Below are 14,669 nucleotides of genomic sequence, written 5' to 3' on the forward strand. Positions count from 1 at the left end.
TTAATTTACAAATATTTAACAAATATCCATGTTTGATTTACTTTTATTATTAAGGATAAATGTACTGAAGCTTCATATAAAATAAAAAAAAAAAAAAAAAAAAAAAAACTTTATTGTGATGAAATAAAAAAAAACAGTCTTAATTCCAACTAACAAACTCCTGTATAAAATAATAATAATAATTTACTAACACTCATAGAGTGTTTTATAAGAAATAATAACTAGATTGCACGAATGTAAACGCATTAAAATACCGCACGGCAGTCAAACATTTACATTAATATATAAATAATCATTATTCCTGGATTATTTATTATTCATCAGATATCGATGAAATTAACTTGACATTGGGCCTTTGACATTTGAAATTTTCAACTCCTTGTCTCGTTATTGATGTACCAGTCAGATCTACATATTTTAAATTGTGTATGTGCTCTGCAAGGTGTTTCAAACTTGCGTCTGTTACTTTTGGATAGTTTCTGTTAAAAAAAAAAAAAAAAAAAAAAAGTTAATAGTAATCTTGTAAATTAAAAATAATTAAATAATGATAATGATAATAATAATAAAATTACCTGACAACAAGAGTCTGAAGAATAGGATTACTACAGATACGAGGTCGTGGCTCAATAATAACCATGTCCGGCATATCACGTGGAGTATCTTGAGGAGGTTGCGGACTCTGATAAGACCCAATGGAGCATATACAACGATCAGTAATACCACAAGGCGACATATCATCCATATCAAACTGATTGCCGTCGATAACATACTGCGCTACATGATTATCTTCATAAACCGGCGGATTAAGTGCGATAAAGCTGTGAATGTCGCTTTTTGGCTTCAAGTCAATCGGCGAGTAGTCTAGATAAAGTTCAGTCAAGGTCGTGGTGTACTGGAAGAAGCAGCTGACTTCAGAGTCCCCCACGTTCGTGTGACACAGGTCTAATATCTCCAGCGACTTGAACCCAAAGCGTGTCGCGAGGCTCATGTAAGCCACACAATCGCCCACGTACTTACACGAGCTTATCCTCAGCTCTTTCAGTTTGGGTATCTTGCTTATTACCATCAATGAGTGGCTTCTCAACCATTGACAGTCTGTCACTATTAGAGTCTAAAAAAAAATTTTTATTTAAATAGAAACAATAAATATTAATTTAAAAAAATAATTAAAAAAAATAATTACTGTTAAATTGGGTATGTGTTGGTGCAATTTTGAGAAATAAGACTGTTGAGGATTTACATTGCAGACCTTGCATCCTTTTAATGATAATTTCTCGAGTGTCGATGGAAAATCTGTGATTTTTATCTATTAAAAAAATAATAATAATAATAATAATTATATAATTATGTAAAAATATTTATCCAATTGTTGATCAAGTTATGAACAACTTACGTCATTATTAACAATTGTAAATTCTTCAATAACAAGTTCCTTTAAACTTGTACAAATTTCTCCAATTTTAGTCAGGAAATTGTTCTTGAGCTCTTCTAAAATAACTATTCTCTCTCCAATGTTACTACAGGATGCTTGATCTTTCGAGCCACTGGAAGTTCCCACGTCTCTTATGTACCCGTTTGATGTACTCGCCGCCTTACACTCACCATTGAAGGTCCCTTGATGTTTGTCACTCTCGTGGTCGTCTCTGTACTTACCCTTGTTGATCGTAAACTCAACTCGTCCGTTAATAATAATACTCTCGGTATTTGGCTTTAAAAATCCGAGTATTTTGTTTAGCTCATTCTTTTTCAATTGACGCGATTTAAAATTTACAACCTTCCAGAGAGTACGATCCCGGCAAACTTGGTTTAGTCGATGACAGCACCTGATAAATAAAATGAAGATGATAATTGAAATAAATAAATATTGACTAGGTATAATTGATATGTTTACTTACGAGCTCAAAGCAAAAAGATCTTGCGGCGATACATATTTAAATATATTAAGCAATACATCATCAGAAAAATCCAACAGCTTTGTTTTGTAATCACCCTGAAATTCATCAAACGCCGATTCGTTTGACAGCCGAGGAATTTTAGCATCACGACTGCTTGATGGTTCTGGAGATAATGATTTGCTTCTCTTCATTTTCATTTTTTTACGACACCTGAAAATAAATAAAATTTTTTATTTTTAAAATTTATTTCTTTTGTTTTGAGTTTTTAAAAAATACATTGGACAGTTGGAGGACTCGTGAGCAGGAGACGAGGCTAGAATTTTAGCCCAGAAAGTATCGAACTTGGACATTTGTTTTTAATCAACAACAATCACGGAGATAAAATCAAAACTGAGTACAAAATGAAATTTTGAAACTACGTTCTAATTTTGTTTCTTCCTTCGTACAATCTCCGTTGGCTTTTGTCCAATAAAACTAATAAACGTCAACATTTTTCGCTCAATATACACTTTCTTTGTCTTGTGAAAAACAGCACAACTTACCACGTTTAGATTCAAAACAAAAACCAGGTCTTTTAAATAATGAATTCATTCATCAGCCTACTGGTTAATTTAGTAGTAAAATAATCCTGACAAAAGGATTTAAAAAAAAAAAAAAAAAAAAAAACAAATAGGTTAAGATAACCTTGTAAATAAAATTTTAATTATGAAAAAAAATTACTTACTTTTATTAATTACTCCAGAAACTTATTTTTTGCTTACACTTTTAAATATGTCAACTTGACAGTTAACTTTATTATTATTTTTTACAATTGTTTAATAAATAATATTGAGAAAGCAACAGCGTCAGAGCCGTCCTTGTTTTTTTTTTTTTTTTTTTTTTTTTTTCCAGTCGATAAATTGACTTAAATACAGTCAATGGCCAGCGGGATAAGGAACGAAATGCTCCAAAATAAAAAATTCTCTATGTGAACATTTAAATCACTTAAATTTCCACTTTTTTTATTGTTAAATATTTTAGTTGGCAAAAAGTGCAATTAAATCTTTAAAAAATAAATTTTTAATCAGCTGTTAACTTAAAAATTAAAAATTTTAATTGGTTATTATTTTAGGAGTGATCAGGACTTTATCCAAAATTATTTCTTAAATTAACAAAATAAATTTAAGATTTTATTAATTTAGCACAAACAGTAATTATTAATATAATTATTTTTATTTATTTATTTTGCAGCAAATTTTTTTTTTTACTTTTAAATTGAAAGTTGACTTACCGACTGATGGAAATTATTTTTCTTAGCTTTTCTAGATGATCTTTTAATATATTCTTCTCACTTTTTATGAAGCTCCATATTATTATCATTAGTATATTCATCAGCATCACAAATAAATGTATGTAATTTGCTTTTTAAAGTGCATTTAATTAAAAAAAATCCTTTGACAGATTTTGTATTGACATTTTGTCCGGCTTTTTCCGTAAGTATTTAAAATATGTTTCAAATTACCGCCAACAGGCAGCGCTGTCACTTGAAAAAATTTTTTTAATTAAAAAAAAAAAGTATTATCTGTTTTTTTTTTTTTTTTTAATATTTTTAAATTTATCACTAAAAATAAATAAAAAAATATTAAATATATTGATTATATATATCACAAACTTTTTATTATTTATATAAATTGATGAATTAATTATTTTATTTATTTATTTATTTATTTACAGATAGGAAGTAACTTTTGCGGTTTCCATTCTAGAAAACTACTCCGGATTTGATAAAATAATCATTTTTCACTGAGTGTGTCTGTAGTGCAGTGTTAATTAAATTAGTCATTAATAATAAAATTTAAATTAACCATAAATAATGGAGGAAATAACTCTAGAAATAGCCGACAATGAAAGGAAAAAAGACAAAGAAGAAATACAGGTCGCTGGAACAAAAGAAAGCATCGTAACAATAGACACAACTGACAAGAGAACCCGCCGAGCCCAGCGACAAGAGTATACATTCGCAGCTAAAAAAACCGTGGCCCAGGGTATGATGGACGTGGCGTTGATAACTGCGAATGCCAATCAGCTGAGATATCTCATCGAGTACCAGCGCGAAAGCCCGACATTTTTTGTAATAGTCTTCCTGATCGTGTTCAGCCTGGTCCTGCAGATCGCCGTTGGCATCAGCTTGATCTTCAAAGGCCGTTTTGACATTAAGGGAAAGTCAAAATCTCCTGAAGCCCAGATGATAAATAATTACGTAGTTGTCGGTGTTTTTCTCATCACTATTATTAATGTTTTCGTCGCGGCCTTCAGTGTCACTTCTCCGGCTTCAATTCCACTGTCACCTAATGCAACTAATCAATAATAATTTTTTTTGGTTTTTTTAATTTAATCATCTATTTTTTATAATAATGAAGTTAGCGGTCAGCTGTCAATTTAAAAATTTTTTTTTAACAAATTAATTACAATAAAAAAATTTTTATTAATTTTCACATGTGAAACTTTTTAATAAAATTTTTTTTTAAATTATTTAATTGCTATAAAATTCTTAAAAAATTTTATTAATAAAATTAGGTCATTAACATATTTACGGAATATTAAATTTATTTATAAATTTGTGACCTAATTAATGTTGGCAGTAAGATGAGGAACTGTTTTAAATAAATAAAATAATCAAGGTTACAGTAGATATATTGGATATAAAAAATAAATATGTATGTATATGTGTATATAAGTCAACTTGAGGCATCTGCGTCATCGCAAAAAGCTCTATCGTCACAGCTTTTGACAGAGCACAGGTATACTGATCAAAGAAGACTAGAGAAAGAAGAAATATAAATTTATATAGACAATATATAACGAAGACTATGATATTGCGCTGAGCGGGTAGTATGAAACAAAAGGTAAATGCAGTTAGCAATTGCCAAAGTCATACGCACGTTTAGTGGTTATATTTATTATATCACCAGGTTATATAGTTAATAAAATTATCAAGTAAATTGTGTCTTTAATTTTTAAATACTTACTTCTTATCAATATGGGAAAAGGCAAAGGTAAATATTGGATTTATTATTAATTTCTTCTTTTGTTATTAACATTATTTAATTGATTTTTAGGAGGTGGAGGAGGTGGCGGAGCTAAAGGAGGAGATGTAAGATATATTTTTATCAGAGATTATTTATAGGATTATTTATCAATATTTATTTATAGAAAAAAGGCGGAGCAGCAGGAGGAGCCAAAGGATCTGACGCGAAGTCTGACGTGAAAGGAGGAAACAAAGGCGGAAAGAAAGGTATTTATTTTGTTTTTTTCTTTTGGATTTTTAATAAGAAGAAATTTTTTAGTACGCTTTGAAGACGGGTTTAAATTAATAGAAGCTAAAAGAAGATAATTGTGTGTTCTAGGTGGAAAGAAATAACAACGGTGATTTATTTATCTGAATAAAAATGTGGTTGGTCAATAAAAAATATTTATAAACTATCAACAGTTTATTTATTGACAAACATTATTTATTAGTTTAAATAGTATTGCTATTATTATTTTTACAGTGATTCTAAGGAGGTTGCGCAACAGCTAATTACAAATTGTTTTGTTCAGTAAAAGTTAAGTTAAATGTATATATAAAATAAAAAAAAGGCACGCAAGTGTAAAAATAATTCTAGATTTTAGGATTGTCACTCGCGGGGTAGTCGTGCATTTCAAACACTGAAATAATAATATTTACAGTGACTGTTAATAACATCATCGTCAGCACTACGTTGTTCCACAAGTTTGCCTTTTTGTGGTCTTGCTCTTTGTTTATGTTGTATGAAGATCCTAATAGGAGGCATATTAGTCCTTGAGCAATCTTTTTTTTTTTTTTTTTTTTTTATATTCATTTTATTTTTGCCCATTGATTTTTATGGTAGTAAAAAAAAATAAAATTAAATAAAATAAATAATAATAATAATAAAGTTAGTCGACGTTTTTAATTTTTTTTTTTTAATAATTAAATTAAAACAAAAAACTATTTTTAAAAAATTACACTTACAGTTTTTCATGTTTTTTACAAGTGAAATTTTTTTTTATTAATTTTTTTGTAATAATTTTTTCAACAAAAAAAAAATTCTAAAAATTTTTAAATGTCGGCTAATTTAATTTTCATAAATAATTAAGTGATCAGAAGAAAAGAAAAAATAATGAAAATTAAATTAGTCGACGTTTGAAATTTTTTTTTTACTTGTAATTTATTTAAAAAAAAAAATTAAAGTCGGCTAATTTAAATATAATTAAAAATTAAAATGTAAATAATGAAATGAAGGTATTAGCTATTTAGTATCATAATCATCATTGTTATCATTGAGAATACTATGTCGGCGATAAGCGATAAGCTCGGGCAAGGGTTTGTTACTGAACTCCATACCAAAGCCCGAAATGACAACATTAGTTAGACTGATGACAAAGACGGAAATAAGAATGATGTCATTAATAAAATTAGCAGCCCACTGATCTCGCCGTCGATTAATATCCAATCCACCAACCACGATGAAAAGTATACCCACGGCGGCCTGAGTAATTTTTTTAAAGTTTTGTTTTCCGTAAGCAGTATGAATTTTCACGAGCAATTGATCCGATTGCCAGCACGTGCAACAACCAGCAGTCAATTATTATTATTAGTTATTCTATCACTTTGTTTATTTATTTATTTATTTTATTTTTTTTTTTTTTTTAAGGTATATTTAGCAACTAAAGAGTCGGCTGATTAATTAATTTATTAATTCAGTATTGTCGATTGGCGACTCGATCGCTATGAGCGAGGAGAGACCCATTGGATCGAAGGTAGCTATCAGAATGTTATCCAAGAACACTATGAAGCTCAGGGCGACTCTTATTCTTCCAATCCACTCGATGGTGTATCCTTGTCGAGAGTCTTCCATTTTCCGGTCGGTCATTAGGTTCAATGACAGCGATAATAATCCCGACAGGATCTGCGCGGTTAATTTTTTTTTATATACTTATTTATTTATATTAAAGTAACTTTGGTCGTTTTACATTTGCGACAACTGGACCAATTGCTCGTGCTCGTGCTCGTTATTATTATTATTAATATTATTATTATTTTTTTTATTATTATTATGCCAGTAAACGTGCCAAGTGATTGATGAGTGATAGTTAATTAATTTACAAATTTTTATTACCTGGAGCCCTATTGACAAACAGATTAATGTTAACATTAATGTATAAAATTCATGCTGCTTTCCCACCTAAAATAAAAAAATTAAAATAATTTTTTATTAAAAAATTTAAAGTCATAATTATTTATTATTCTTCTCCAAATAAAAAAAAAAAAAAAAAAAAAAAAAAAAAAGAAGATAATTTAATAATAAATACCTGTAAAATATATTTTAATTGAGATGCATTGGCTGTCAGCAAAGCGATATCCAGCATTCCTTGCGCGATGGTTTTTTTCGTCGCATAACGATTCGCATCCAATGACTTTAACTAAAAAAAAAAAAAAATACAACAAAGGTTTATTAACAAAGAAATGATTAATTATAAATAAATAAAAAAAAATTCTAATAGCACTTTTGTCATTCATCACAACTGTTATTCAGTTGACCTTACAATTACCGAACAAAGATAATTCAATGCTAGACTTTTATTCACTTTAATAACTTTTCAACTGAATAAAAACTCACTGGCACTAATATTTCGGTTATTGGATCGGCTACATGTCCATTCATTTCATCATTGGAAGTGTGAGGCAGCTCAATAATGTCAAAGCTCTCACTTGGATTTGGATAATTCCTGTTTCCGTTCCGGTAAACAACATGCTCAACGTTCAGAGTTTCCAAAGTCGGTGTCTCTGGTTTATCCCCGATTGTTTTATCTTCTTCCGGGAGACCCCCGGACTGTTGACGAAAATTAGCCGGCTTTTCAATTTTAGCCATGTCACTTTTTATTTAATTATTAACAACGGATAATTAATAAATCAGTAAGTACACTTGTTAAAAAATGTTATCACGCGATTGCAAGACTATCAATAATATCAAAGCTTATCTTTAAATAAATTGGAGTAAAATAAAGATTGAACCTGTTGAGACAATTGATCAGTACAAACTCATTAGTTGTAGACAGAGTAGAGCAATAAACTCCTTCCACATTCGATCAACAGTGAGTAGAGGTTTTCTTTTAATTTTCTTTGTCTACTGGCACTCGTCATTGAATCATTAAATCAACACTCGATTCAATAACTCCTTTTTCGTTCGATCCGGTAATTATTTAATTTTGCATTGTCCTTTTTAGATCAAGGAACTTTTACAACCAAGTCAATGCTGTAATTATTTATTAATCCCTCGGTATTAATGTAGTATTGACAGTCCATGTGCCAACTTTCTTCAAATAAAATATAATTTGACTCTAGATCTCCTTCGGTAATTGTAACAGGGTCAGAATGCTTCACTAAATTATAAGCTTTCACAAATTGTTATTTACAAGAGGTCATTCACGCATTCATTGATTCACTTTTGACCTTGACATATACTTTTACAGGAAATTAACCAGTTAATTATTTAAATCAATATTATATTAGCTTGTAAAAAAATTAATTTAATTATACAAACATTTATTAAGAAATAATTGAGATTAAATATTTATTTTATATAGTTAATTTAAATATTTTAATTATATAAAATTTAATAAATTAATTTAAATATTTTTTAAAAAAATTATAAAAATAAATATTTGCTAGACAAAATAAAAACGAATAAAATTACCTGATTAATATTACCGTTTTCGGTAATTGTAGGTCCTACGGCCGTAGCCGCAGTTGACATATTTTTAAAGTAGCGAAGAATTTTGACTGCCCGAAACACTTTGAAGCCGTAAAAATATTTTTTCAATTAATAAACCCTCTTGCGGTTTATTAATTTTACATTAATCACTTATCAAACAACAACAATCAATTAAAAAAAGTATTTTTTATCATTTAACTTTATATCAAGACATTTAATATAATATAAATGTAAAATATATGTAAATTGAAAGAAGACTGGGGAGTTACTGTCAACTGTGCAATTGCTTAGCCGTTTATGAGCGGCCCGGTAGTTAAATCGATCAAAACACCCCAGAATGACAATCAGTGATACTTTTTATTGGCTGGTTTAGCCTGGTGGTAGTTAGATAGCTATCAAACAATGTACATACTTTCTTTAAATATACACTTTAAAAATACAATGCAAAGAAATACTTTTCAACCATTTTTCCATTGTTATGATTGTATTATTACCAATTACGATGACAACCACTTTAAACAGTAAAGTATATTTTAATTACTTATAATATTAATTAATATACTTACAGTAAATTACAAATTATTTTTCCTCATTCATTTTTATTTACTCAAATATTTTTTTCTCTTATTGTATTTATAAATTCAATGTGCGTATTTAACGCTAAATATAAAATTAAAAAATTCATTGTACCTAAGGCGTGTCTACGTGATTTAAACCACATCAAATCGGCTTTTAATTTAAATATTTATTAACATTATAAAATAAGCCTGATTATTATTTAATTACAGGTACAATTTTACTTTTATTTTATTTTATTTTATTATTTTTTTTTTCATTGTCATTTTTTTTTATATCTTTTATGTAAAAATTATAATTATAAGCAAGACCAATGATAACAATTTATTTATACTATCTTTTACAATTATTAATTAATGATTTGAAGAAAAATATTATTTTAAAGTAATAATTAGTGTGTTAGCGTGAAAAAAAAATTTTTTTAATTAACGAACGGATAAAAATTAGCTCTTTAAAATATTAAAAATTATTTATTAATAGTAATAATAATTAATATTTAAGAGTGATGAACAAATATAAATAATGTGAGACAAACAAAAGTTGTAAGTCTGAAGGCAAACGATTAAACTGTACATGTCGCCCAGAATTATTAGTATTAATTTTTTTTACAGTTAAAAACTATTTTTAAACCTCTAAATATTTATATTCTGGGCTGTTTAATTAATCTATTAATTATCTTAATCTGACACTTACTGTTTTAAATTATTTAAGTAATAATTACGCGATTTATCGGGAATTTAAAATTTTAACAATTTGTTTTATAAGTCATTAAATTGCATTAAAATTGTAACTATACAGAATTATGATACGTTTTTTTTTTTTTTTTTGTTTTAATTATTAATATTAATTTAATTATCGCGCAAAAAGTCATTAGAATAAAAAAAAAAAAAAAAGAAAACCTCTGAGAAAGTATTAAATAAAATTTAATTGGCTTCCAGTGGACTTTGCCAATAGTGTGCTTGCATAGAGAGCCGTTGATTATTACTCGGCTTTAATGGAATATTACAACGAACTGCACCAGGAAAACGTTCATGATACCGCTCTAGCCGTAAATATTTAACAGTTACGAGATGCCCTGTAAATAAAAAAATTTTAATAAATAATTAATTAAAATTAAAATTAAAATGGTAGACCCCACTTGTAAATAATTACTAAAAAAAAATTCTTACCATCAAACCAACAGCCGTGGAGAGCACGATAAGCTTTACCAGCGTCTTCTTGCGAAAAGCATTTCATATAGACACATCCTTCACGGCTTCCGCGATCGACTCTGATATGAAGAATTTTAACACCTTCTCCGCATTTTTCCAGAATGGCATCCTGCACTTTAATTTCCCAATCTTCTTCAAACTCTCTGTGGGAAAAAAAAAAAAAAAAAAAAAAAAAAAAAAAAAATAATTACTAATACTTGTCGATCGACATAGAAATTAATGAATAATGAGACACATACACATCCGGGTCAAACATATGACGAATTTTCAAGCAAGGAGTAGGCGAACACGTGAGACTATTGACGGAGCCTTCCATGGTCTCAAAGGCCTGTCCTTGCCACACTTTAGTCTTTTTACTGGCAACTGGAGTAGTTGGAGGTGAACTATTGATATTGGGGAGCCAACGCCACACGTGAAACTCTTCTCCTGCAACTTGTTGAACTTCGCGACGGATTCGTGACTCGTTTTCATCCAAAAATTTCACCGCTTTCTCCCACAGTCCAGCCATCTTCTTGCGATCCTTCGGAGGGATCAAATTATCACGGACGTGGTTTATTGCCAGGAAACTCTCTTGGGTCCCTCCGGGATTCGTGATCATCGCGTTCTGGTGGTGAAGCTCCACCATGCTGATTATTTCACTCACAAGCTGGAATACTTCTCTCTCGGTTGATTTTTTGTACTTTAAGTACAACTGGACACACAAGTGACCGCCGAATATCAGCCCTATTCCTGAGAAATTTTTTAAATACAATTAATTTTATTTTTATTTAAATGAATCAAAGACAGGGTAGAGAAAATAATTTTTTTTTTTTTTTTTACTAGGAACAATACAAAGGATTTATAAATTAATTAATTAATTAATTGTCTTCAGGGTTATCATGCAGGATTTCTAGTTAGATAAACGTGCAATAAATCTAATAAATAATCTGACAAAAATTTACCAGCAATCATAAATAATAATGTTGATAATATGCTCATTATTTTTTGTTTTATCATGCACATCATTGGTAACTCTGGGTTTAGCATCACCATTGCTACTTTATCATCCAATCTTGACTGGAATACATTTTCCTGAAAATGATATTAAATAATATTAATTGATTTTTATTATAAATTCAATTATTAATAATAATAATAATAATAATAATGTACCATTGAATCAAAAACAGATTCTCTAGGATTTTTTCCTCCTTCAATTTCAATTAAAGAAATTCCCCACTTAGGATTCTCAAAAACTAAAAGTTGAGCATCGTGCAAGTCACTTGTAATTTCCAGCTCTTTCTGCAAAATAATATTTTAATTAGATAAAGTAATTTTGAATAAATAGTTTACAACCTACCACTTTTTGGCTCTTGTACATATTGATGATATCAAGGTCTGTAAGATAAGCCGATTGTAGAGAATTTTCGCACGCCGCGGCGACAGCTCTTTCCATCAGTTTAGGCCGGAGCGTTTTCAGTAATTGCATCACAGTCTCAACGTTTTCTTCGAGTATACAATTAACACCTGGCTTGTCGTGATCACTTTTACACAGCGGTACTTCATTGTCTATAAAATAATCCACGATATTTATTACTTCACTAATTTATTTATTGATTAATTTTTAACTAATAAAATAACAAAAATTCTATGAATTAAGCTCTTAAGGGAAAAGGAAAGAAAATTACTGAACTAATAATAATAGACAATACAATATTTATTAATCATAAAGAAATTACATAAATTAATCTAGCAATCAATAAAAAGAAATTATTTAAAGAAAAAAAAAAAATTTATATGATTGCGTCGATTTTATTTTTCAATATCAATGCACACGATGTAAAGAATTTAAATTAAATGAAAAAAATTCAAAAAAAGCTAAAATTTACAAAAATATCGGATTAGTGTAATAATAATAGTAATAATAATTACTTGAAGTAATCTATAATGATAAGAACTTGCCAAAACTTCTTATCAGTTGATTAGCAAAATAATTAATAATTATCAATAAGCAAAGTTAATATTTCAATCTGTACCCACACCTTTGTGATATATAATATATATATATATATATATATATATATTGAAGTTTATACTTGTAATTTATTTATGAATTAATCATGATACCTACCCATCGGGAGTGTTGGAATAGTCTCGGATTTACCACCAAGACCCAAGTAAACAACAGCCAGCCCGCTGAAGAAAAGGGCCAAGACTATTACGAGTATCATTGAGACCATGTTTTGGCTGTTCCTACTGTCTTCTTTAGAAATTGGAGCTTTGTAACTTCTGGTTACAACTTCCCGAGGCCTGTCGTTTGACGAAGACACATATCTATTTAAAATTAATCCCTTAATTAAATTAAATACTGAATAAAAAATAATACAATTTGGTATTGAAGCGAACCTGGAGTTATACGAAGACTTTGTCGATAAAAAATGGCCATTGGTGTCGCTGTCCTTGCTATCCGAGCGTGTAGATTTCAAGCCTGTGCCTGAAAGAAAAAAAAAAAAAAAAAAAAAAAAATAATTAAAAAAAATTCTTCTAGGTTTAAAAATAATTTTTTAATTAAACAAAACTTACTTTTAAAGTTAGATCTTGACGGAAGTACGTTGGTTTTAGTTTGAGAGCTGAGCCTACGAGTGAATTCAGACAGGAAAGGACTCTCGTAGTTGGCAAGCAGATCATTAACATTAGTATCATCGCGCTTGTAATTATCCTCCTTAACAGGAGCTATCGGGGAGATATTAGGTTTGAAAAGAGGCACTGAGTATTTTTCTTCCCGAGAAAGTGAAACCTTGGGTACTGACTCGTAAGTCTTTGACTCGTAAGACTTGGAGGGTCTGGCTTCACCGAAGGACTTGGTAGAAGGCTTCTCGACGTCAACCGAGCTGCGGTCTTTCCTAGTAGTAGAGTAGGACTTTTCATTCTGTAACTTGGAGGACTTTTCGGGTTCCTCGGGGATGTCTGAGTCCGAGCCGGTCTCCAAGCCGTCGTTGACTGTCGAGAGCTTGTAAGACTTGGTGATTTTTTTGGTGACACTCTTCATCACCCGTGACGAAGAGTTGCTCGTCGGCTCCTCGTAATCTGGAACAACTATTTCCTTGGTTTCAGATGTCCTGGAGCCAGCACGTCGTTTGGAGGGACTGCGCGAGGGTATGCTCGTCGACACTGGCGGCGCGGGTGCTGGTGGCGGCATCGGGTTCGCCATTGTTTGGCGACGGTTAGTTGCCGGTTTTTTCTTCCTCGTGGTGCTTGACGCGGTGTCTTCGTCGGTATCATCGCTGCTGTATCTATTTTCATTAAATATAATATTTCGTTACTGTATTTGGAAAATATATTAAAACAATAATAATTAAAATTCCATAAAATATAAATAGATTTTGTGGATTATTAGTGTATAAATAGAAGAGAAGAATGGAGCAAAATTAATAATGTCCTATTTATTAGCTGGCATGCCGCGCCAATGTGAGTAATTTTTTTAGCAGACTAGCGGCGATAACGAATTTAAAAAAAAAAAAAAAAAAGGCTAATATTAATGTGCGTGTATGTGTGTGTGTGAATAAATTTTACCTAGCGGCGAGTGAATGACGTGACCCAGAGGCTCCTCGACTTTCAATAAGATTCTTGAGCTTCTTAACGAGGATCTTCCTGGTGGTCTGGGTGACTGGTCCGACAGGATAACCATACTCTGCGAGCTTACTGCGAAGCTCGGAGTCGGTCAGCGATTCCACCGACATTATGGCCCAAGTTAAACGAGCCTAAAAATGTTAAAATGCTTTCTAACCGCTCAATGTGATTTCTCGGCAACGGGCGCACGCGATACTTGGACTTCTCAATAATGGCTGGTTATGATCTAGCTTTAACAATTATCGCACAGACATTAGATATATAAATATATTTTTATTTAATTACACACAACTTGTAGGCACACAACAAAACCACAAGACAACCTAAACCAGTGCGAACTGATGCTTGAACGTTTTTCTCTTTCCTTTCACGCTTTCTCTCCCCTCGCCCAGAGTGTATAAAGTTTATACACCGGTATGACCACGTACGTGAGAGAGTGTACACACGCTTTTATTTTTATATGTGAGAGAGGAAAGCGTGTGTGCTGCTAGTGAGTTGCGGCTTCACATGCAACGAATCATCGGCATGTTGGATGTTGTAGAAAATGCCGAATTACATGAGACGACATCTTTGGTATATTTGACGCGGTATTTACCGTTAATAAGCGCGCGCTCCTCACAGCC

At 30.4% G+C, this 14,669-nt stretch overlaps 4 protein-coding genes across 9 annotated transcripts; 1 reads left to right on the forward strand and 3 right to left on the reverse strand.

Annotated features, from left to right (window-relative positions):
- Positions 1–112: 112 nt before the first annotated feature.
- On the reverse strand, positions 113–2,778 carry LOC141528858 (uncharacterized). 3 transcript variants are annotated; one of them, XM_074245132.1, is made up of 6 exons: positions 2,172–2,307; positions 1,896–2,105; positions 1,394–1,823; positions 1,184–1,306; positions 573–1,111; positions 113–479 (listed from the first exon to the last, which is right to left on the reverse strand). In XM_074245132.1, exons 1-6 carry the CDS (start codon positions 2,243–2,245, stop codon positions 314–316), a joined length of 1,542 nt encoding a protein of 513 aa, XP_074101233.1. In that variant the 5' UTR covers positions 2,246–2,307; the 3' UTR covers positions 113–313. The 3 variants fall into 3 exon arrangements, with proteins under 3 accessions (XP_074101233.1, XP_074101234.1, XP_074101235.1); XM_074245133.1 differs by lacking the exon at positions 2,172–2,307 and adding an exon at positions 2,620–2,778 and having other exon boundaries at positions 114–479; XM_074245134.1 differs by lacking the exon at positions 2,172–2,307 and adding an exon at positions 2,438–2,501 and having other exon boundaries at positions 114–479.
- A 408-nt stretch (positions 2,779–3,186) lies between these two features.
- LOC141528870 (ninjurin-A) lies at positions 3,187–5,357 on the forward strand. Of its 2 annotated transcripts, XM_074245150.1 has the most exons (5): positions 3,187–3,367; positions 3,609–4,930; positions 4,994–5,028; positions 5,088–5,169; positions 5,282–5,357. In XM_074245150.1, the coding sequence occupies exon 2, from the start codon at positions 3,748–3,750 to the stop codon at positions 4,240–4,242; it is 495 nt and encodes a 164-aa protein (XP_074101251.1). In that variant the 5' UTR covers positions 3,187–3,367; positions 3,609–3,747; the 3' UTR covers positions 4,243–4,930; positions 4,994–5,028; positions 5,088–5,169; positions 5,282–5,357. The 2 variants fall into 2 exon arrangements, with proteins under 2 accessions (XP_074101251.1, XP_074101252.1); XM_074245151.1 differs by having other exon boundaries at positions 3,187–4,930.
- A 45-nt stretch (positions 5,358–5,402) lies between these two features.
- LOC141528866 (ninjurin-2-like) lies at positions 5,403–9,023 on the reverse strand. 3 transcript variants are annotated; one of them, XM_074245145.1, is made up of 4 exons: positions 7,556–7,958; positions 7,248–7,358; positions 7,055–7,120; positions 5,403–5,724 (listed from the first exon to the last, which is right to left on the reverse strand). In XM_074245145.1, exons 1-4 carry the CDS (start codon positions 7,805–7,807, stop codon positions 5,536–5,538), a joined length of 618 nt encoding a protein of 205 aa, XP_074101246.1. In that variant the 5' UTR covers positions 7,808–7,958; the 3' UTR covers positions 5,403–5,535. The 3 variants fall into 3 exon arrangements, with proteins under 3 accessions (XP_074101246.1, XP_074101247.1, XP_074101245.1); XM_074245146.1 differs by lacking the exons at positions 5,403–5,724; positions 7,556–7,958 and adding exons at positions 5,732–6,424; positions 8,633–9,023; XM_074245144.1 differs by lacking the exon at positions 5,403–5,724 and adding an exon at positions 5,732–6,424 and having other exon boundaries at positions 7,556–7,961.
- A 1,013-nt stretch (positions 9,024–10,036) lies between these two features.
- On the reverse strand, positions 10,037–14,555 carry Man1 (LEM domain-containing inner nuclear membrane protein MAN1). Its single transcript, XM_074245127.1, has 10 exons — positions 13,990–14,555; positions 13,000–13,709; positions 12,823–12,910; positions 12,548–12,750; positions 11,777–11,985; positions 11,590–11,718; positions 11,379–11,508; positions 10,677–11,166; positions 10,396–10,580; positions 10,037–10,301 (listed from the first exon to the last, which is right to left on the reverse strand). The coding sequence occupies exons 1-10, from the start codon at positions 14,154–14,156 to the stop codon at positions 10,150–10,152; spliced, it is 2,463 nt and encodes an 820-aa protein (XP_074101228.1). The 5' UTR covers positions 14,157–14,555; the 3' UTR covers positions 10,037–10,149.
- Positions 14,556–14,669: the final 114 nt, after the last annotated feature.

The sequence above is a fragment of the Cotesia typhae genome, unplaced genomic scaffold (assembly GCF_013202065.1).
Source record: "Cotesia typhae breed Kobodo isofemale line unplaced genomic scaffold, CoteBio_Ctyphae contig_44, whole genome shotgun sequence".
Taxonomy (NCBI): Eukaryota; Metazoa; Arthropoda; class Insecta; order Hymenoptera; family Braconidae; genus Cotesia; species Cotesia typhae.